Source organism: Rhinichthys klamathensis, unplaced genomic scaffold, assembly GCF_029890125.1.
Source record: "Rhinichthys klamathensis goyatoka isolate OS25496 unplaced genomic scaffold, OSU_Roscu_1.1 h1tg000246l_1, whole genome shotgun sequence".
NCBI classification, from domain to species: domain Eukaryota; kingdom Metazoa; phylum Chordata; class Actinopteri; order Cypriniformes; family Leuciscidae; genus Rhinichthys; species Rhinichthys klamathensis.
The window spans coordinates 922434-945045 of NW_026606768.1; the positions used below are offsets into that span (position 1 = coordinate 922434).

Genomic DNA, 22612 nt, shown 5'->3' on the forward strand with positions numbered 1-22612 from the left:
TGAATAGTTATGCTTTTTATTTTTGGAACAAAAAAACACGTGAACATACCAAGTTAAGAGATTAAAGCAACAATGCATATCTATGGAAAAACAAAATTATTTAACAAAAATAGAAAATGAAAGCTTATGCAATTAAAGCTCAAGTCAAGGAATAAATAATACATAAATCCCTAACAATATATGGTTTCTTGTATGTTTCTCCACCATGTAAAGTGACCATCCCAGTGCAACTAACAGAAAGCCCTACTTTCATTCATTCTCATTCACTCCTCCTCTTCATCCTCATGGGAGGGGCCCCTGAGTGAGGCGGGGCCTACATGCTCCTCCTCCTGCATATGCTCAATAGCTACTATGCCGGTGAGGAGAGCGTAGCTCAACATCGCTGCCACAGCAACCAGCACTGACAGCAGCTGCTTGCGTCTCTTGTATGGCTCGTTGTCAAAGTCGCCCCCCTGCTGTGTGCTGGACACCGGACGACTGACGCCCTCTGCACACAGAACAGACACGCAACCACATGAAGAAAAATCTTCTCTTATTCTACAGACAGAAGTACAACATGCTGCACATTTTGTTCTTTGCAAACACTTTATCGTAGTTGTTAGTTGCCCACCTTTACTCTCATTGGGGAAGTACAGGCTCAGGATGTTAGAGCAATATGTGTTCAAGTTGTCCAGATTCTTCAAGTTCTGCTGCAGTCGGCAGTTAGGCAGTTGAATCTTAATAAGTGGCGCAAGATGACCAAACACATACGCATCCAGAGAAGAGGGCCTTTAACACACAAATACATCAAATGTATATCAAAATGTGTATTACACCAAACCAATAAATCAACCAAGAGTCTCAAAGTGAAGCTCAAATATCAACCTTGAAGCGTAAAACACATAGCAGTTTTCTAACTATAGGACTTACGAATCTCCAAAGAAGAATTTGTTTGATCCCAGGCGCTGAGAGAGAAGATTCAGGCACTCCAGAGCATCATGGTAAAGCTGGAGAGTCATAGACAATAGAGACAGAGAGGATATAGAAGAAACACATTTTTTATACATTTAAGTTTTAATAATCATTCTATGAGAATAGGGCAGTCTATAATGATAACGACACAAAGGAATCACTTGTAGAACTATTTTTTCCACCTGATGAACAATACAAACATTGACGGCCAATCAGAATCAACACGATTTTAAAGAGCTTGAGCATTTAAAGCGGCAGACGACATAACTGAAGGGTGTGCTTATTATAAACAGAACGATTTTTGTGCATTGGTGTGGATCCTAATATAGTTATAGGTGTGACTGGGCCTAAACATTGCAAAATATAACATTTTGCTTAGTCGTAGTGAGCAGATCACAAGCATGCACATTGTGACTCAAAGAGTTGTTTCCTAACACTAGCAACTAGTTTTCTGCCAGAACGGAACTTCTGCTCTATCTGAGCCCAGATTCCTCACATCTGCTGATTTATCAGTGTCCTCTTCAGGGACCAGAACATCATTGCCTCTGGAACATTGAGTCTAACAGCCGCCCTGTTCTATGAAGGAGGGTTGTTAGTGTCACAATAGCCCAAACACCATCTGATGACCATTTCACAGCACATAAAAACAAATACTATAAAGCACAATATCCAGAATCCCACCCGGAGAACATGTAGCCAACTCCTCTTATCTCACCTCCTTCTCTGCCTCTTCTCCCGCCTCCAGCGCGCTGTTTCCTCGGATCAGACGGAGTCGCTCCAGCTGTCTGTTCTGCATGCGGCCCGGCAGGAAGAAATTGAGCGGGAAGCACATATTCTCTCCGTACCAGCGGCGCGTCACCTCTGCATAGTTCTTAGGATCGAGCCATAAAGCGTAGATCTGGTGGGAAATGAGGAGAGTGTTTGAGCACGTACCCACCAAAGCTATCATCTTCAAGTTTCAGGATTCGAATCTCACAAGCGCAGGCAACAGTCGCTCCTCCAGCAGCGAGGTGAAGGCCAGCGTGTCCGCACCCTCTTTGGCCGAGAGATCATAGTCTGCATTGTATTTCTGAAAGACAAAGTTACAGCATTACTACTACATCTGCTATTGTTCAGACAAACAGGTAGTCCCTTTCCAAATCATGCATTTGACCGTTCAAGCAGGGCCGGTGATTACAACCAAAGAATGGCTTATTTATTGAGCACTGAAGTGATGATGTGCAGGGGTTGGACAATGAAACTGAAACACCTGGTTTTAGACCACAATAATTTATTAGTATAGTGTAGAGCCTCATTTTGCAAATACAGCATGAAGTCGTCTTGGAAATGACAGATACTGCAAGTCCTGCGCAGTTGCCAGAGGGATTTTGAGCCATTCCTCTTCCAGAACAGCGGCCAGGCCACTGTGATGCTGTTGAAGGAAAGCGTTTTCTGACTGGCTCCTCCAAAATATCCCAAAGTGGCTTAAAAATATTTAGATCTGGTGACTGTGCAGGCCATGGGAGATGTTCAACTTCACTTTCATGTTCATCAAACCATTCTTTCACAAGTCTTGGTGTGTGTATTGGTGCCTCATCTAGAATGGTTCAGTAGTCCTTGGCAGTGACGTGCCCATCAATCTCAGTAGAGAATGCCATGATATTGCAGCCCAAAGCATCACACACTGATCCACCGCTGTGCTTCAATCTGGGCAGCAACAGTCTGTGTGTGTTAAGCGTGTCCACACCGTAACTCCCACGGATGTGGGAAAGACAGTGAAGGTGGACTCATCATAGAACAATACATGTTTCACATTGTCCATAGCCCAAGATTTGCACTGTTGGCATCAAGGAAACCAACTACTGGCATTAGCACGAGTGATCAAAGGTTTGGTTATAGCAGCCCGACCATGCATATTGACCCTGTGGAGCTCCTGACGAACAGTTTTGGTGGAAACAGAGGAGTCAAGGACAGAATTTAATTCTGCAGTGAGCTGGGCAGCTGTGGTTTTATGTTTTTTTGGATACAATCCGAGTTAGTACCTGGACATCCCTTTCAGACAGCTTCCTCTTGCGTCGACAATAGATGAGCCAGCGAGACATGCACCAACAATTTGTCTTCTTTTGAACTGATATGTCTCCCATTATGCTGTGTGGATATTTAATGTACAGCTGTGCTATTGCTCTGCTAATTCAACCTTCACACTCTGCTCTTACTGATGAAATGTAAAATCAGTGAGGACTGGCCACAAGGCTGCGCATATATAGGTGTGAAACCTAAAGTTTCATTGTTCAACCCCTGTATTTTTGTAGGCCATCCCAGAAGTAAGCATCACCTGGTTCCCTTGACAAAAAGCCAGATTTTTCCATTGACTTTTGAATTATAGCAGAAAATAAGCTTAATAAAGTTATAATAAATAAAGTTAATGATTCTCACAATTTTTTTTCCATCAAGATATTCTTCACAAATGAACACAACTTATGAACTGAGGCCTAAATACAAGCGGCAGAAGTAACAAGCAAAAGTTAGGCTATAAACGAACTACACCATGGTCGCACCATTGCTGTTGGATTTAAATCTTAATTTAAATTCTATAAGTTTGAAAGTTTGAGTTATAATAGTTTGCAAGAGTGCAAGTATAAACACAACGGGGCTGTGAAAGCAGACTAGTAAGTAGATTCTTTGAGATGTGTTCCTATTTGGTGTGATAACCTTTAACATACCATCTGTAATCCCATTTAGCCACTTGTTAGCAACCAAATTTAAGACAAATAAAAGCTTAAAAAAGTAAGTACTGATGTATTTTGTGTCGTAGAATAAAACATGAAAATACCTTTTCTAAATTCATATTTCAGGCACTTAACCAAATGGAGAAGAAAAGGAGAAGGTATTTTAGCATCAAAAAAGTTGTGTAGTTTTGTGAATGAAGCTGCAAACATTGACTTGATCTGTGTATGTTTTTGACTCTGAACAGCACTACTACCTGGTAGAATGAGAGACAAGAAACATATTTCTAGAAAGGGTTTTAATTATGCACATAATTAAAACCTTTCCTGAAAACACATAATTATTGTGTCTCATTCAAAACAAATTTAATGGATACCTTCATTGTGCAATCAAACATGATTAATGAGAAAATTATGGCCTTTATGATGGCAACTTGCATCACTGGAAACTCTGCAGTCCTCAAATGAATGAACCCGAAACTACTAAACTTAGCTTTGTTCGGAACAAAAGGCACCCATGAAGAGTGAAATATAGAGGGACACGGTATAGACCAAAATGTGATCATAGAGGTTTTTGTGGGCGAGAGATAATCACCTGTTTCCTCAATTGAATGATGATCTGACTGGGTTGAGAGCAGCTGCCTTCCTCTTTGGTCCTGAGAGCAGGTAGTGAACCTTCAGTGAATACATTAGCGTCAGTAAAGCACTTTTTTTTTTTTTGCCTGGATGAGTTTACTGCCAAAGTTTTGTGATTTTTCTAAATGTCTAAAGATGACCAACAACACAATCCATTTAAGCTAGCTATCACTCTGGATATCAATAATGGAAATGCATGACCTCTAGATAACGTCTTAAAAATATCACATGGTCCTTCAGAAATTATTCTAATATTCTAATTTGTTGCTCAAGAAACATTTATTCTTATCAAAGTGGAAAACAGTTTAAAAGAAATAGTTTAAAAGAACAGCATGTATTTGAAATGGAGATCTTCTGTAACATTACAAATGCATTTACTGTCACTTTTGATACATTTTATGCATACTTGCTGAATAAAAGTAATAATTTCTGTCCAAAGAAATATTATAAATAAATAAATGAATGATCAAGTAATTTTATAGTACATTTTATAAAATTAAATTATCACGCACTCAAAGAGGGGATCCACAAAAATGCGAAAAACAGGCTAATTAACTGTTATACTTTTGATAGGTCTTTCATTTTTATTTATGTATTCGAAATGTAATAATATGGAACTTCGGAAGAATTCAGGAGCCAAGGAAAAAAACCATTGGAGATAGACAAAAATGTGAAAGAGAAACATACAGATGCAAGTTATCAGCAGCTCGGCAGGAAAGAGGAAGAGGCCTGTGTGCTTCAGTTAAAACATGCTAAATGATCCTCTTTAATGAATGTAAAGTGTCTGCCAAGAAACAGATTGTTAAAACTGGGCCTGCTTACCTGTGGGGCTTCTCCAGGGGTTAGAAATCTTGTGAATTTTGAGCGGAGCTCCAGAGAAGCGAGCATATGCCTGGAAAATTATATAAAAGACATAATTATTATTGCCAGGCTAGAATTATAAATCTTATGTGCTAGAAGCAATTTGAGTATCATTTATGTTCTAGCACAAACCAAGAGTACTACGCAACCTCACAAAATATGGATGACGACAACATAATATCAAGTCGCAACAAACTCGAACAGCAACATAAGCAAGAACACAACCTGAAACAAGAGCTAGTTAGCTACACCAAAGGCATTGACACAAAACAGCTTTAGCTTTTGGACAGGGTTAGCTCTTGGATGGGATGCCTCGTTTTACGACGACATCCGATAAAGGACGACGTAATTTCACATTCCAGCACATGCAGCTGAGAGCTGACAGATCCAGCGCTTCACATCTGGCTCAGAACGTCAGCACGTCGTTTAGCAGATTCTTTCAATGAAAGCATTGTATACTAATGATCACTGGGGTTAAATGCCCTGGAGTGATTCCTTTACACATCAGGCTGAAGCCAAGAATGACTCAAGAATTATCGGCCTCGATTTCTAAAGGAAAATTCTGACATTTTTTTACTCGTCCTCGTGTGATTTTCATGGAGCTCTTGAACAACTGACCATGTGTGTCCAAAAGTCATAAAATACCCTAAATTATGTAGTCATTACAAATAAAATAAACAGAAAATGATACGGTGGATAACTCGAGTAAATAATTTACATTTCATTCTAGCACTCTCCTTAGTGGGTATAGAAGAAAATGGATGGACGCATAAATGTCATTAAATTATGCCAGTCTGTCCCTCAAATATATTTTATGATGTAAGAGACATGGAATATAAAACATGAATATGGGATTTTATGTTGTAAATATGGGAATATGGGAAATATGTATTTTATTTATGAGGTTTAGTCACAATGAACTGTCCTTTAATGGAAAAGAACTGCATAAAGATGCTTCAAATCTTCTCCTGTGTTTCAGTGAGAAACAGCCACAGGATTTTCATTTCGGGGTGATTACTTTAACATTAGGCTTCCAGCACTTACAGGACTCTAACTGTGACTGTAAAAGAGGGAGAGGAAACCAGATTTGTGGAAAGAGCTGAGTATTGAGTTCTCCTTTTCCCAGTTGCAGTCGTGCGGTGAGCTGAAAAAGTGCAGTTATCTCCATCAAAGGCTGACATCATAACCTCAGATTTATTACTAGATTGATTCCTAAAGAATCCTAAATTGTGGCTCGTAAAGTGGAGAGGATCAGGTTTGAATATAAATCATTCCTACGAGAACAACTGGTAGAGTCCAAAACAAACATGAGGAGGAAAACTACAGCTGGCTGAAGTCCACTTTGCCCACAGTAAAAGCAGTTCATCAGACTCCTGCTGTACACATAAACACACTGAAATTAGGCCACAGATGACAGAACAGCTTCTCTTGAAAGTGCAGATGGTAATAATTAGTTTGAACCTTTCATAAGATCCTTAATAGAGTGGCACAGATTATGGCTGTCTTGATTTTAAGCCCCGCCCATGTCTTGCTGTGTATCCAATCACTGCTGTGTCGTTAAGGGAGTGTTCTAATACACCATCACACAAGCAGCCACAACATGGGTTAATTTATCAATGAAAAAAACATGTATTTGCTGAACAGTAACATTTCGTTGTTTTTTCCACATTAGATCACTTTTTCATTCATTTTAACATCTAAAAGGTCACCTTTATTTATATAGCTCTTTATACAAAACGGATAGTTTCAAAGCAGTTTTACAGTGATAACAGGGAAATTATGCATTTTGGCTGTTTTTCAGCTGAAGTCACTTCAGTGTCAATTCAGTTCTGTTGTAAAGATCCTCAATTATTAATTTTTTTTTTGCAGAACTGCTGAAAGATGAAATTAACTAATGTCATCGTCCAGCTCAGTTCAGTTCTCATACAAGAGCGTCAGTAGTCAGATCAATAATATTGTAAGTGTCTCCAACTAAGCAAGCCTGAGGCGACAGTGGCAAGGAACCCAAACTCCATCAGGTGACAGAATGGAGAAAAAGAAAACCTTGGAAGAAACCAGCAGTCGGGGGGCAAATTCTCCTCTGGCCAATAAACAAACACGGTGCGATTATGATTTAGGCTGCATCATAAGTCAGAATTCAGATCGGGAGCATTCAATTCAATTATTCCAATTCCAAGTAACTAAGTTGTAAGTTTACCACGAAAAGAAAAGCATAGTACACACTAGTAGTATTACACTGGATCCACATTAGGTGCTAGTATAAATTAATAGACCACTGCAAAACATCAAGCATAACATAATGAAAAAAATTACTTCCTAAATGTCAAATAAGCATACTATAGTTTAAGATCAAGGCTGAAACGTGTAGAATAAAACAAGCACATACCATCACAAGAAATCTCTTAAAGGTGAAGTATGTAATATTGACAGCTAGTGGTTGACATTGGTATTGCAGTCCAAATTCTAAATATTGGAGAGAGTTGTTTCCCCACCTCCTCCTCCTCAGACTCCACGCTCACACGGTAGAGATGCGCGGTTGGCGGTTACAGCCGCGGACTCCGCGGATAAACCGCGGATCGGGCGGATGACGTAACGGAATTTCTTTTTTTTATTAAATTCGGGCGGGTGGCGGGCGGTTGAACCAATCCAATGAAAAATATATGTATACATTGTTAAATATTGTTATCTGACTATACCTACATCCAAAAAAAAAAAAATCAAGCACACTTTGAAATAGTCAAATTTTCATCAGGCAGCTAGTCGAGTCTATGCAGAGACTGCTTGTTATTATCAGAGATGGCAACGCCGGCGAAGGAGGTACATGACAAACTCAAAAAAGGAGAATTAAAAACAAAGAAAATAGAAGGTCAGAAAAGTGTTGCCTGGAATAAGTTTTACAAAGTGGTAAATCAGGATGACACCAGTGCTGCAGGCTATGTAATTTGCAAAACCTGCAAAGCAGATTATGTTCATGACAGCCACAAGACGGGTACGTCTAATATGGTGCATCACAAGTGTGTGATGATGTCATACCAGTTTTTTAAACATTGTTTGGAGCTAAATGTGACAAAATGTTGCTGTTATTTTCAGCGTGAGCCGCTTTACAAACGGCGCCCCATACAATAGCAGCATGTTGAAATTATGTGCCAAAATGCGTTTTCTATTAGGCTACACTGAAAATATTGTACAGTAGCCTATCAGATAAGGTCAGGTTTGCCGAAGTGCGTTTAATTTAGGCTATTTATTTATTTTTGTCCCTGCGCGCCGATCGGAGACGAAGTTCACTGCTGATATTCTGAGAGCTTGCTAGTCTCGCGGCTGTCATCAGCAGCGCCTTGTATCGCCCAATCAGCGGATGGCGGGCGGGTGCGGTTTTGAAAATTGGTCAAAAACGCTAGTGATGATGGATGGCGGATGGATGATGAGTTTTGTGATGCGGTTGCGGATGAAATAATAGCCCATCCGCGCATCTCTATCACACAGGTTGCCAGTTTGAGAACGCAACAAGAACGAGCACAATTGACAATGAAAAGCGACAAGCTTCACACTAAGTTGATCATCTAACATATCTGCATTTTAAAATGACTCTGGTCCTAGAGCTTTTTAGATTGATGCTGAGACTTTTTAGGCGAGGTAGAATCTGCGATATTGGACCCAGGTCGTTTGCTGGCTTCCATGGCTGCAATACGCAGCGTTTTCCGGAAATACTATTGGGTAAATTGGCAGTGGGTGGGATCACACAAACCAAAACAAAAACAGACATTCCAACAAGGAACGCACATTTCCAAGTAGAATAACTGGCTGTAGCATTTTTTTTCTTCTTCAGAGAAACAAGTTTGTGAACTTAGCATGTTTCCTAAATATCTGCAAACATATTATGGTTTTATTATGCATTAGCACTGTCAAAAAATTACATACAGCACCTTTAACTAAAAGTAGGCCTGTCATAATTATTACACAATTGCCTGGTCATTATTTGATGAATTTCTTAGATTGTTTTTAATATTATATTATATTATTTGATCAAATGATGTTAAATTCCATTCATATGTTGCACAAAAAAAAAATCTTTTTAAACAAATACTGAACTGAATAATTAAATTATGTTTTTATTTAATTTTATTTCTCCCTTCCAGGTGCCGTAAAAAGATATGGGAGCACTAAAAAGTATTATAAACGTAATACATTTTTGTTATGACAGGCCTAACTTCATGTTGGCAGCAGACAGGCAAATCTCCAAACATCCACAGAGCTTCACATGCAGTCACAATTTAATGCAACTATATCCTTTCTGGTGCAGTGAGATAATCTGGAAAATTCTGAATGAACTTCACATTACCAAACCATCAGACAGAGGGAGCAAAACATGCCTGCGGTTTTTAAAGCGCCCTCGGTAGGTGCAGACAGACTGTAATGCACAGACATCAACCCGACCGCTGGCGAGCTGGAAAAATCCCACAACACTCAGAGAGTCCAAAACACACAGCACTGATGTAACCTAACCACTTTAACATGCGATTTCAGCAATAGTAACCTGGTTCTTTACCCACATACAACCTTTGTTGATTAGGAATAAAATGGATCTGAATTCAGTCTCCAAAGCTGCCGATAGGAGATGAGATTGATGCTAACTCCAGATGACAGTGGTGGGTTTGTGGTTTACAGTAGCACAGACAGGTGGCGCCCTGGTGTGACCAAACTGAAGTGGAAAAATAAGAAAAGTGGAGCAAATGTCTCACATGATGATTCATGCAAAAAAAAAAAAATGCTGATAACCACCTTGGCTTTGGAATAAAACTGAGATAGGAATTTGAGCTTAAATCATGAAGAGTAAACATTGGAGATTTGCAGTCTCAAATGGTAGACTGGCATTTAGACAGGGTCAGACCGTGGTCATGTGAGGCCCTGGGCAACCATTACTCTTTTTTTATTTTAGTAGTATAATAATAAAATAATTTGGTATGCTTTAAATAAAATGGATAAAAATAGTAAGTTAGCTGGGGCCCTAGTGCTCATCTTGATAATATCCACACTTTCATTCTGGAAAATGGTAGCTATGTTTCACAGAAGAGAGAAATTAAACAATTTTATTAATAATAATAATAACAATTATTATTATTATTTAAACACGAATATCAATATTAAATATATTATATTAAAAAAACATTATTTTCTAGTACCCTGCACAGGACATAGGATAAGCAGTTTGAAGAATGGATGGATGCATGCATTATTATTATTAATTATTTTACGTAATAATATACAACGTTACACACATATAACAACACCTGCGACCACTACTCATATAAAACTATATTTTAAGTCCCTTGTGTTTAAATAACAAGCATATATACAGTATATACACACGTTAGGTGCAAAGCCAAAGGCATGACTATGTAGCATCACTGTAACGTTTCCATCTACACTGTAACGTTAGTGCAGTACCGAGCCGAATCGCTGTACTACAAATATAGGCACGTGACCAGAACCAACCCATATACATATCCAGTCTACATGAGCCTGTGATGAAAACTCACCAGCACGATCAGACAGTCCGTATTTACTGACGGTAAACCCAAACCAGCCTTCCAGCAAAACAGCTCACAGGGAGCCGCCATCTTCACAGACCAAACACCTATGACCCGGAGCTGCTGCTTTGACAAATAAAAGTCCCAATAACTTTGCGGATGTGTTCAACTTCCTTCCAGTCACAGGTGATCACTGATCATGCCAATGCCCTTATTCTTTCTGAAGGCTTCTCCGTCCACAGTGAGAGCCTTGGATGGCCAATTCACACCGCACAGACAAACACTAACAAACAAGTTGGCCGTTGGATTTGAAATGTTATGCAAAATAACGGTCGTGTTCACACTGTCCCAACAAACGCTGATTGAACATGTTCAGTTCAAACGTTTGTGACGAGTAAGATTTTATATATTAAAAAATAGGGTGGAAAAAACAGCACAACTGTTGATCTTTTTCTTCAGCATGATTTCTGAAGGATCATGTGAAAGACTGAGTAATGATGCTGAAAATACAGATTTTACATCACAGGAATAAATTGCATGTTATAAATAGAAAACAGTTAATTTATAGTAATAATATTTAAGAACATTACTGTTAAGGTATTTTTATCAAATAAATGTAGCCTTGGTGAGCATAAGAGACTTTTTTTCAAAAACATTAGCTAGTGTGTATAAATATAAATTTAGTAATTTTGTTTACTTTTGTAGTAGCACGTATCATATCTTGGCCGAAACTTAGACACAATACAAGAGGTAATTTGGTTACCATGGTCTGTGAGGTAATTGTGTTTTATCATTGCTTGCAGTGGGCCTGTAGGAACAGCAGAGACTTGGCCAAATGGACAATCAGCCGCTTGTGTTGCAACTCTCCATCCCAGGAATCTGCCAAGAATTCATGAGCAAAAACCACATGCACACATGAAGACATCAGAGTCCCAAGGGACTGATAGAGTCCAGTACATTCCTGTTCCAGCCATGAGCACCCATCCCGTCCGTTTGTGTGAACTATGAGTTAGTTTCAGTAATCCTCTTCTCTTTCTTTAGACCACATTTACTTAATGTAGACTATGGCCTGAAAAAAAAATCACATATGTAACCACTTAATGTAACTGTGTGTTCCCATTTAGATAATTAAGTTTCATCAAGAGTAAAGACAAGAAAAGTTCAACATATTGTGAAAATCTCTGGAAAAGGGCTTTGGGCATCATTGGGACATTCTGGAATTCTTTGAAATTGTTCCAAGAACAACTAAAGGACAAAAGGAACCTTGCACATTTTCACTGTGTATTACTTATTTTTTAAATACATGCAATCATTTTTCCGACAATAAAATAAGTTTAAAAATGTTTTTACTTTTAATAGCACTTAAAAAAATGATGCACACCTGCACCAGCCAGGCAACTGCCATGAATGGAAATGTTGATGGATAATGTTCTCCAGATTTTACAGACCACATTGTGTGGATTTTTAAATATTCAAAAACACAAGACTGGAAAATAAACTAAAATAGCAAATAAGACACTGAGGAGTGTAAATTCAGTCACTAAACTGAGTGTCCCTAAACATTTTAGACTGTGTGTGGTAAGATGACGTCCTTCCTCCCATGAGCAAACATCAGGGTGGCATAAAGCACTTCACTGAAGCCCTGTGGAAAAACCAAATGACCCGTTTAACAACTCAAATTTCAGACACAGACAAACACTCAAACCTCAAGTGAATAAAACATCCCTGACCCAAGGGGAAGAGTTCTTACCACAGTGTGGTATTTTCTCTGACCTGGAGAAAAAAAACATCAAGGGGTTTAAAATATTTATGTGAATGCAGATGATTTTGTTCAACCATCTGATACAAACATGCCACAATGATTGAACTAATGCAATCTGGCAACCCATCTAACAGGAAACGTTCAAAGAACTTTAGCTAACGTTCTGGCAAGGTTCTCTCAAAGTTATGAATAAACGTTCTTCCTGTAACGTTAATAGAACGTTTGTTATCTGGTCTTTAGTAACGTTCTCAAAATATTAGCACAAAAACATTATTTATGCATATTTTATTTTCTGAAATGTTTCAGTTGGATGTTTGTCTAAAGTTTGGTTTCAGAATGTTTGGATAACATTCAAATGTAACAATCTCATAATGTTTAAAGGATGATAAGAATAGTTTCCTTAATGATCGCATAACCAAGAAAAAAAAGGATTTTAAAAATTTAAAAAACTGGACGTTGTGAATGTTCAGAGAACATTCAGAAATTACATTTTCATAACTTAACGGGAACATTAGCAAAACATTCTTAGAACACATTTCTGTTAACGGGGAACACAGTGACCCTGTTATTATCTTATTTATCTGAGTGGATACTTAAAAAAAAGGCAGACAGATGTGGTTTACAGCTGTTGAAATGGTCAGAAGGAGAGATGTCTCCTGCTAAAGCCAGAGGAAACACACACACACACACACACGGATAATGCCACTGCTGATGTCACGGGTGACGTCATCACATACAATTCAGCAAAGGTGAGATATGCTATTTATGGTGAGAAGCTATGACCATAAAGCTGAATGTCAAATGTCTTCTGGAGAGATATATTGAAATGCATTTAGACCAAATCTCATGTGAATATTATGTCCATTCTGTTAATGCTATTCTTATTCTCTCACAATTTCATATCTCTATTCAAAGTAAATCAGATTTATATTCCACAGCCACTTGTGCATATCTACATTCAGAGAACATTTATAAACAATAAATGAGACCTCTTCTGAAACTCTACTGGAGTCATGTGGGATCACATGTTTTTTTTAGGACAACCATCTGAAAAGCATGAGATATGAGAAAAAGTCGACATTTAATCTAATTGCGGTCAAGGAGAAATGATTGAGATATCATTTGTGAGGTTTTATAAAATGCTTCAGAGAAAATGCAGTGCAGGAGCTCCACCCACCTGTGTGTGGTACCTGCTCAGGTGCTCAAACAATAAAAGGACTGTTCACTCTGATAAAGAGGCACTTTCTCCAGAGTCCAGAACATTAGTTGATGTTGACTCAACCCGCTGGCACAGATCACACGCTGAAGGATTACTCGTCTTCAAAGATGATGAAGATTATACTAAGAGCCTCCACCACCTTGGCTGTTGGTTGGATTGCACTTTTCATGGGTAAGTAGCTGTTTTAAAAATGTGAATCACAAAATATAACAATTACCTTATGTATCATTGTAACAGGGATAGTTTTCACAAAAATGAAAAATCAGTCATTATTTACTCACCCTCATGTTGTTCCAAGCCCGTATGATGATCTTTCTATTGTGGAGCACAAAAGAAGATAATTTGAAAAATGTCTCCGTTTTTTTTTGTCCATACAATGAAAGTAATTGTATTTGTTGTTTTTGACACCGTTGACTTTCACTGTACAAAATGTCGTCCTTTGTCTCACGACACAAGGGTGAATAACTGATGACATTTTTTTCATTTTTGGTGAAATAACAATTAAATTATACATGTTAAATATTATGCAAAAAGGATAAAGTCACACAAAAAAAACTTTGTGATGAATATATCAAAATCTGATTCAGGTGTAAAGTCTGTCAATATCTCTGCGTGGGATTCCTCAACTGAAAACACAGATGCCTTGACTCCACATGCTTTAACTTCAGTTATCATGGATCTCAGAATCACTAACCGTGTTTATAATGACTCACTGGCTGACCAGCAATCAGCAGAGTATACAACACTCAAGCAAGAGGTGGAACGACTGGTGAGGGTCTCTTTTTAATCATGCTTGTATATGTAAAGCATTCATGGGGTATTTACAGTATTCTGGGATATATTACATACATCCAATGGATACAGTATGCCATATGAAAGCGAATGGTGTACAGTGATGGTCTCAGATGGAAATACTATGATTACACTTACAGAAAAGTACCATTTTCCTTAAAATACCATGTTAATAACAGTTTATATTAAAGTACCATGGTAATACCATCATACCACGGTACTGCCATGTTACAGTATTTTTTTATAAACTTACCAGATTAATGTACCATAGTATTTACAAGATTTACAATGACATACCACCATGGCATGTTTATTACCATGGTACCAATAAAATAAGATATGCTAATAATTAAAGTACTTTATAGAATATCACAGTATTATCAATGTGATAAATTGAACTGACTAAATGTACTGTATATCTTGAATGCAATGTAAGTCGCTTTGGATAAAATCATCCATTAGGGGCTGGGGCCTGGGGGAGTTCCTTTGTACCACCCCCATTTACACGGATCTGCGAAAATTATTAAAACTCTGTATTATGAATGCCAGGCCAGTAGTTGGCGATGTCACTTTGTAAAGGAACACGTAATGTGAATGATGTCACCATTTTCGCAAATTCGTGTTTTTGTATTTTACACGGACAAGGTAATGGTATTGTTTTTAATAACTTGCACTTTGAAACCCCTTTACAAACGTGTTTTTGTTCCAGGCCCCCAAAATGCTGTTATCGTGTAAATGAACAGACAAAACGCAAAAAAGAGAGAGGTTTTGAAACCGGTGTCGTGTAAACGGCCCCTAAATTGGTTTTACTCTGAAGAATTTTGACTTTTTCCACTGTTGTTCTTTCCTTTTTCCAGTTTGAAGATGTTTATGCTCCACCATTTAACACCACTCACCTGATATATTTGGGGACAGAAGAGATGATCTTCAGGTTTGATCAACTAATCTTAGATTTACATCTAATACATCCAAGCGACAGAGAATATCTGATCTTATGAGTGCTTCTCTTGCAGTAATGGGTCTGTGATCGCCACTTCTCGACTGTTGTTTGGGCCGACCCAAGTCAATCCAGAGATTGTGAGAGACATCTTTTTGCCTGCGTACAAGCAAATTCCATCGCCGGCACTAGAGATCGACCTCAGCTACATTGAAAGTAAAATAACAGTCAACAATGGTTGCTTTCAGATTCTTTACTTTATACTTATAGGATTAAAAGTTAAAGAAATGACCATCTAAAACAGACAAACACAACCCCATCTCACAGGAAAATGTAACTATTTTACAAGATGGCAATTTTGTATGATTCCATGCAATGTGAAAACTCCTAAACATAACCATTACTAGGGAGTAAGCAGCTGAAAGTATGAAAATGTACAAATGAGATTATTCACATTCATACAAATTAGCCACCAATTTGCCAAAATGTAAAATAGATATGAATTGCCATGAGATTGTGTTGACAAATACATCAACAACTAATGAAAAGTACATTCAATCCTTCCTGCAGATAAACTATCAACTGAAGAACCTTTTGAAGAAGAGAAGACCTTCATCAGTCCACCAACGACAACACACAAAGGAACACCCTTTACGACCACGCCTCTCATTTCCACTCCTGAGAACATAACAGAAGACGAATCCCTCACCAGCCGCCTTCCATCCACACACACACCCGACATGTCCACCTCTGTTGTTGTGGGAAACATCACACACTTCATCCACTCCACGCCCTTTAACACTACCACAATGCACCCAAACACCACAACCAACTTACTGATGAATAATACAAGTATTTCTGCAGCACCCAACAGCACCACCAATGGAGTAACTAATGGGACCACCACAAAAGTCCCTATTTGGACCACCACAGCAGCACCCATTGGTACCACCACTTTACCTTCTAATAGCACCACCACCACTGAAACCATCACTACAGTCCCAAATACCACCATCACTGCAACCCCAAATGGCACCACCACTACAGCCCCCAATAACACCACTACAGCCCTCAAGTCCACTTTTACCTCCATCACTGTTGTGAACCCGACATTCAGCTCCACTCCATTTCCAACAGCACAGCCCTCGAAGACCACCACGCCTGTGAATTACTCATCTACCACTGCCTCCGCTCTGGTGCCGGGATGGGGCATCGCCCTCTTAGCGCTGGCGGCTGTCAGTCTCTTCCTCCTCATCATCCTCATCATTCTGGTGAGTGATCGAGGGTGTAGGATCAATATTGTATGAACCTTTGGTTTTATAGGAGAACATGGTATAGGAGAACATTAAAATTGTATTGATTGTACATTCATCTGAATAAATAATAAAACTGACCAACATCTATATTACTATCCATAATTACGGTATAGTGGCGGTACATATGCAATTTAACCTTTTGATATATAGCATACTACTAAATGATTACCATATTCATCTACACTGCCCGAACAAAAATTAAGTCGCTGTTTGGATTTAAATAGGCAAATACTTAAGAGTAATTGGATCATTATTGCTGTGATTATTATGTTTTTAGCATGTGATATGTTTGGGAACAGTTCTTCTAACCTTAACTGATGGAGTGCATAGCTTTTCATTTCTTAAATAACCATGTAGAAAAACACATCATGGCCATATTCCAGAATGACAATGTCAAGATTCATCAGGCTCAAATTGTGAAAGAATGGTTGTGAGGGAGCATGAAGAATCATTTTCACACATGAATTGGCACCTCTGAGTCCAGACCTTAAATTCATTGAAAGTCTTTGGGATGTGCTGGAGGAGACTTTATAGAGTGCTGGACTCTTGCATTGGCAATACAAGATTTTGGCCAAAAATTTATGGAAATAAATGTTGTGATGTTATTTGCATAACATAAATTTTGGGTCAAGATCTTGTATTGACAATGCAAGAGTCAAGCACTCTATAAAGTCTCCTCCAGCACATCCCAAAATCCAAACAGAGACTTTTTTTTTTGGTCGGGCAATGTATTATTGGTAAATTACTCAAAATAATACCATGGTTCATGTATACATGTGCATAAAACCATGATACTATGTCCAAAAAGTAAAGGTAATCTGGTAGTTTTGTGTCAGTGACTGTACTGTTAAAGGACAAAAGTGTTCCTCCTCTCAGGTGGTGCTCTGGTGCTGTTGTCCGAAACGAAGAGTTTTCATGAATGAACCTGAAGAGATGAGTCCTCCCATGTACTTCAACCCAGACATCCCCATGTACTCAACGCAAAGCACGTTTGATACAGCCAACGGCAAACAAGCGGTGCGATACAATCCATAATTCATTCTGACGCAATTTAGCTTGCATTTTGTTCCTATAGGCCTAGTTCGTTTATGAAACTAGATTCTATAACAAAAGTGACTCCCTAAAATTTTTAGGACTTTATACCAGCGAGTTCAGACGATGTGCATTATAAAAAGAATCAACTCTGACAAACTCTGACAAATGCTTATTCTCTGCTGTCAATAACTCATGTGGGGTTGTCGAAATTGTTTGTTCAAGACAGTGTTGTTGTTATTGTTATCTAAAACAAAAATGATTACAAATTCTTCAAATTGAGTCAAATATAAATATTAAATGAAAAAATGATTTAAAAAACTTTTAAAATGTTGTCTTGGCAACTAGCTGAAATAAAACAGGTTAAAGTTGAAGTATTAAAATGATTAAACTGATATAAAAATAAACTGATATAAAAGTTTAAAAAATGACAAAAGATATTACTTACAATTAAAATATAAAATAAATGCCATTTCAAAATATGAAAAAAAATAATATAATAGTAAGTAAACATTAAATAACACATGCAGCAATAGAGTATAAAAAAATAACCCCTAAATTAGTCAAAAACAGAACCACAGCATTTTTGAGAGGATGAAAGCAGCAGGAGATTTTAAGTATTAAATCCTTAAAGGCACAACATCTTGATTTTTACAATAGTTATCTAGAACTACAGGACTTACTTTCAAGTTAAAAACTTTGGTTACCTGCTCGTAGACATAATGGATATGGATCTGTTCCTGCCTGCTGCTCCATGAATGGGAGAATTTGAGAGTCACACCTATTAGTGAAAACACTGTGTGAATACAGCCTTACATGCAGCTCTTTAAGGTCAGAAAGCATCAAGAAACCTGTAATTTAATGCAAACACTTTTTGAAAAGCATGCGGCGTCCATGTGAACCTGTTCACACGACTAACAACACAACATAAAGCCAATGTTAAGACTGAATACGAACGCAAATCTTGTTTTGCAACTTTTAATTATAGTACTGCATCTTTCTTGTGGAGGGAAACAAAGGGGTTTTCAAGAGGGTTCTCCATCCCCATCTCTGCCCATGTAAAACACTGACCCCACAATCACGGATCAGAACTAGGGAAAATTGGCTACTGTTACCTGGCGTTCCAGCGTCCCCGTCGCCTGCACAGGCCCCTCTTTGTGTGGCTCTGACTAAGAAACCTGAAGCGTGGGAAACTCGACTCTCGTTCAGAGACTTTCAGGCCTCCACCTGCGTCTCCTCCATCGTCCAGTAGCCACGGCGTCACCGCTCACAATGCCCTGCCTACATTCGAACAATACCGGGAGCCAGGAGAGAAAGACTTAAACTCTGAATCTAACCCTCATTGAGGCCTCCGGGGCTGAATGCATCTGACCAGCAGTTTTCGGTCGAGAGCTGATCAGAGCAGAGAGTGATTAACTGAACCGAGCTGAACAGAGGCGTTTGTTAGGGCACTGGCATTTATTAATAACACGCTGGGATGATTCACAGGGATAATGTAATGAAAATGATCAAAATCCCCCAACTTTTTTCCTTATGGACCCCAAACACAAAATGGAAGAAACAGGGGCGTAACCATTAACCTAAACAGAAAAAAAAGAAGAAACCAATCTTTTCTTTATCTTTTATGAAACATTTGTTTGTTGTTCCTCAGGTCATCAAAGAGAAAAGGATGAAAAAGTGTATTTTAACTAGTATACAAAACAACTAACAAATAAACAAACGAATTTAAAATGTAAAATGATTTATAATTAAAAAATTAGTGCTGTCAAATCAATTAAACGCAATTAATTGCATCTAACATATTAATGTTGTGTTTATATATGTGTGTGTGTGTGTGCAGTTGTGGTAAGAATTATTGGCACTCGTGTAAATATGATCAAAGATGGCTGTAAAAATAAAAAGAAACAGGGGCGTAACCATTAACCTAAACCAAAAAAGAGAAGAAACCAATCTTTTATCAAACATTTGTTTGTTGTTCCCATGTACTCTCAGGTTATGGAAGAGCAAGACCTTATCAAAAGTGAAAAGGATGAAAAGGTGTATTTTAACTATACAAAACAACAAATAAATAAACAAACAAAAATGTAAAATGATTTATAATGTAAAATTTTGTGCTGTCAAATCGATTAAACGCAATTAATCGCATCTAACAAAAGTTTGTGTTTATAAAATATACGTGTGTGTGTGTGCAGTTGTGGTAAGAATTATTGGCACCCATGTAAATATGATCAAAGATGGCTGTAAAAATAAAAAGAAACAGGGGCGTAACCATTAACCTAAACCAAAAAAAAGAAAGAAACCAATCTTATCTTTATCTTTTATCAAACATTTGTTTGTTGTTCCTGTACTCTCAGGTTATGGAAGAGCAAGACCTTATCAAAAGTGAAAAGGATGAAAAGGTGTATTTTAACTATAGCATACAAAACAACAAATAAATAAACAAACAAAAATGTCAAATGATTTATAATGTAAAATTTTGTGCTGTCAAATCGATTAAACGCAATTAATCGCGTCTAACAAAAGTTTGTGTTTATAAAATATACGTGTGTGTGTATACAGTTGTGGTAAGAATTACTGGCACCCAGGTAAATAATGATCAAAGATGGCTGCCTTTTAATATTTCAGTCAAAAAATTTGCAAAAATCTAACCTTTCATTGATGTAAAGAATTGAAAGTGGGGCGTAAATCACATTATGAAATAAATGCTTTTCTCCAAAACACGTTGGCACCCTTTTATTAAATACTTTTTCCAATTAACCCTTCTTTTGCCAAGATAACAGCTCTGAGTCTTCCTCTATAATGCCTGATGAGTTTGGAGAACACCTGACAAGAGACCATTCCTCCAGAATCTCTCAAGATCCTTCAGATTCACAGATCCATGTTGGCGCTTCTTCTCTTCAGGTCTGGGGACTAGAATGGCCATGGCATAAACTTCATTTTGTGGTGGGTTTGCTGCCAAAAGCTCTTTTTAATTTCATCTGACCACAGAATCCGGTCCCTTTTGAAGTTCCAGTCGTGTCTGACAACTGAATATGCTGAAGTTTATTTTTGGAGGAGCGCGGAGGATTTTTCTTGAAACCCTTCCAAACAACATGTGGTGATGTAGGGGTTGTTTGATTTTTTTAGTCTTTCTGACCCCCAAGACTCAAGTAATCTCTGCAATTCTCCATCTGTGATCCTTGGAGACTCTTTGGCCACTCAAACTTTCCTCCTCGCCGTGCATTAAGACAATACAGACACACGTCCTCTTCCTGGCAGATCTTTAGTTGTTTGGAACTTCTTAATTATTGCTGATAGTGGAAATGGGAATTTTCAATGCTTTAGCTATATTTTCTTGCAGCTACTTTCTATTTTGTGAAGCTCAACAATCATTTGCTGCACATCAGAACTATATTCTTTGGTTTTACTCATTGTGATGGATGATTAAGGGAATTTGGCCTTTGTGTTTCGTCATATTTATACTCCTATGAAACCAGTCATAGCTAGACAATTTCATGTTCCTAGTCACCCTGGTGCGCCAAAAGACATTTAATATTAATGTTATATTAAACACATATATTATACAAACAAACTTTTATGTTAGATGTGATTAATCAATATGACAGCACTAATAAAAATAAAAATGATAATAAACAATAGTAAAAATAATTTAATAAATCAATCATATAATCATATAAAATAAACAAAATATTATATATTTAAAAACAAAAGAGTAAATAAAGAGTTCAAACATCATCAAAATATATAAAGGGGGTTACTTTTGACACTGATGTCTTATGCTGAAGGAAGCATTGTTTTATTTTCAGAATTGGCATTATGGTGTGCATACATGTAATGATAACTGACTCTGTTAATAACAGGACGCCAGAGAAAAACCCCCGAAAAACCGGACAGGAATGTACGTGGTGAACAAATGATGGACACAGGTACAGTAAAACACACATGCAGCAGTACCTATGACACACTTAACAAACCCAACAGAGCTCAATCTCACATTTTTTAGACTCCATCATTCAGGTTCTCTGACTCCCCAACACTGTCACTCCCTCCACGTGTGAAGAACAAGACCTGAGGAAAACTTCTGTTGGAAGAATAACTGTCATACAACCGGCACTGCACTGCAGGAAGCTGAACAGACAGGGAAATTATTTTACATGCCATTACCATCTATTTCGAATTTATTTTCCTACAATATACCTTTGCACAATGTACTTTGTAACGTTTAAACATGGATTGAATGATGTGATGTATTAACAGTGATTCAGTGAAATTAAAAAGAGTTTCTGAAAATGGCCGTGGGATGACTAGTTTGTTTTCTGGAGAGGATTGAGGTAAAAAAATCTGAGCTGAAATGAGTCACATAATGCAACACATACAGCATGTTTAAATTTCAATGTAGAGCGATAGTGTAACCCATAGTAAGTGAAGCATAATTTTTGGCCCTGAGAAAGAGCACAAACACGTGGCTCATGATTGTGCATCAGGTGACAAACTCGGTATGGAATAAACTGAACAGAAGTAGTTGGTCGAGGGACTCTGTAACTTCAGGTCAATTTCTGCTTAAAAGCAAAGAGGAGAAAAATGTCCCAGGCATTATCCTGATAGAGAAATCAAGATATGGAGTATTTGAACAGCAAGAACACAATGTGATAGACTAGGAAGGGCAGCAAGTGAAATTCTGAAGCTTATCTTTGTGGTCAAGTGTAATCTGTGACGAAATTTGTCATTTTTCTCATATTTTAGTCTCAAATCTTCTGGTTACACTGACCCTGAATCAATCAATCCATCCACCCATACCCACACGCACACACACACTTGATTATATCCCATTAATAGGTGTATTTGGCATGATTAATTTATTCTGCATATGAAA

General features: G+C 37.9%; 2 protein-coding genes and 1 long non-coding RNA gene across 4 annotated transcripts; 1 reads left to right on the forward strand and 2 right to left on the reverse strand.

Annotated features, from left to right (window-relative positions):
• Positions 1-92: 92 nt before the first annotated feature.
• mtx1a (metaxin 1a) lies at positions 93-10793 on the reverse strand. The gene is made up of 8 exons (XM_056266164.1): positions 10691-10793; positions 5115-5184; positions 4252-4331; positions 1928-2020; positions 1667-1849; positions 910-986; positions 611-768; positions 93-487 (listed from the first exon to the last, which is right to left on the reverse strand). The coding sequence occupies exons 1-8, from the start codon at positions 10769-10771 to the stop codon at positions 264-266; spliced, it is 966 nt and encodes a 321-aa protein (XP_056122139.1). The 5' UTR covers positions 10772-10793; the 3' UTR covers positions 93-263.
• A 2703-nt stretch (positions 10794-13496) lies between these two features.
• Positions 13497-22023, forward strand: LOC130100713 (mucin-5AC). Of its 2 annotated transcripts, XM_056266264.1 has the most exons (8): positions 13497-13833; positions 14250-14431; positions 15312-15385; positions 15468-15607; positions 15962-16662; positions 17584-17724; positions 21600-21665; positions 21757-22023. In XM_056266264.1, the coding sequence occupies exons 1-7, from the start codon at positions 13713-13715 to the stop codon at positions 21654-21656; spliced, it is 1416 nt and encodes a 471-aa protein (XP_056122239.1). In that variant the 5' UTR covers positions 13497-13712; the 3' UTR covers positions 21657-21665; positions 21757-22023. The 2 variants fall into 2 exon arrangements, with proteins under 2 accessions (XP_056122239.1, XP_056122238.1); XM_056266263.1 differs by having other exon boundaries at positions 21600-22023.
• On the reverse strand, positions 20458-21386 carry LOC130100714 (uncharacterized). The gene is made up of 2 exons (XR_008808918.1): positions 21304-21386; positions 20458-20579 (listed from the first exon to the last, which is right to left on the reverse strand). It is a non-coding gene; the product is annotated as an uncharacterized LOC130100714 (long non-coding RNA).
• Positions 22024-22612: the final 589 nt, after the last annotated feature.

Excerpts from the sequence above, each read along its gene's own strand:
- mtx1a (XM_056266164.1), bottom strand. The coding sequence starts at position 10,771 with ATGGCGGCTCCCTGTGAGCTGTTTTGCTGGAAGGCTGGTTTGGGTTTA. Across the intron at positions 2,021-4,251 it reads TCATTCAATTGAGGAAACAG|AAATACAATGCAGACTATGA; the intron begins GTGATTATCTCT and ends TTTGTCTTTCAG. Across the intron at positions 987-1,666 it reads GAGAAGAGGCAGAGAAGGAG|CTTTACCATGATGCTCTGGA; the intron begins GTGAGATAAGAG and ends ATGACTCTCCAG.
- LOC130100713 (XM_056266263.1), top strand. The coding sequence starts at position 13,713 with ATGTTGACTCAACCCGCTGGCACAGATCACACGCTGAAGGATTACTCG. Across the intron at positions 14,432-15,311 it reads AGCAAGAGGTGGAACGACTG|TTTGAAGATGTTTATGCTCC; the intron begins GTGAGGGTCTCT and ends TCCTTTTTCCAG. Across the intron at positions 17,725-21,599 it reads CAGCCAACGGCAAACAAGCG|GACGCCAGAGAAAAACCCCC; the intron begins GTGCGATACAAT and ends TGTTAATAACAG.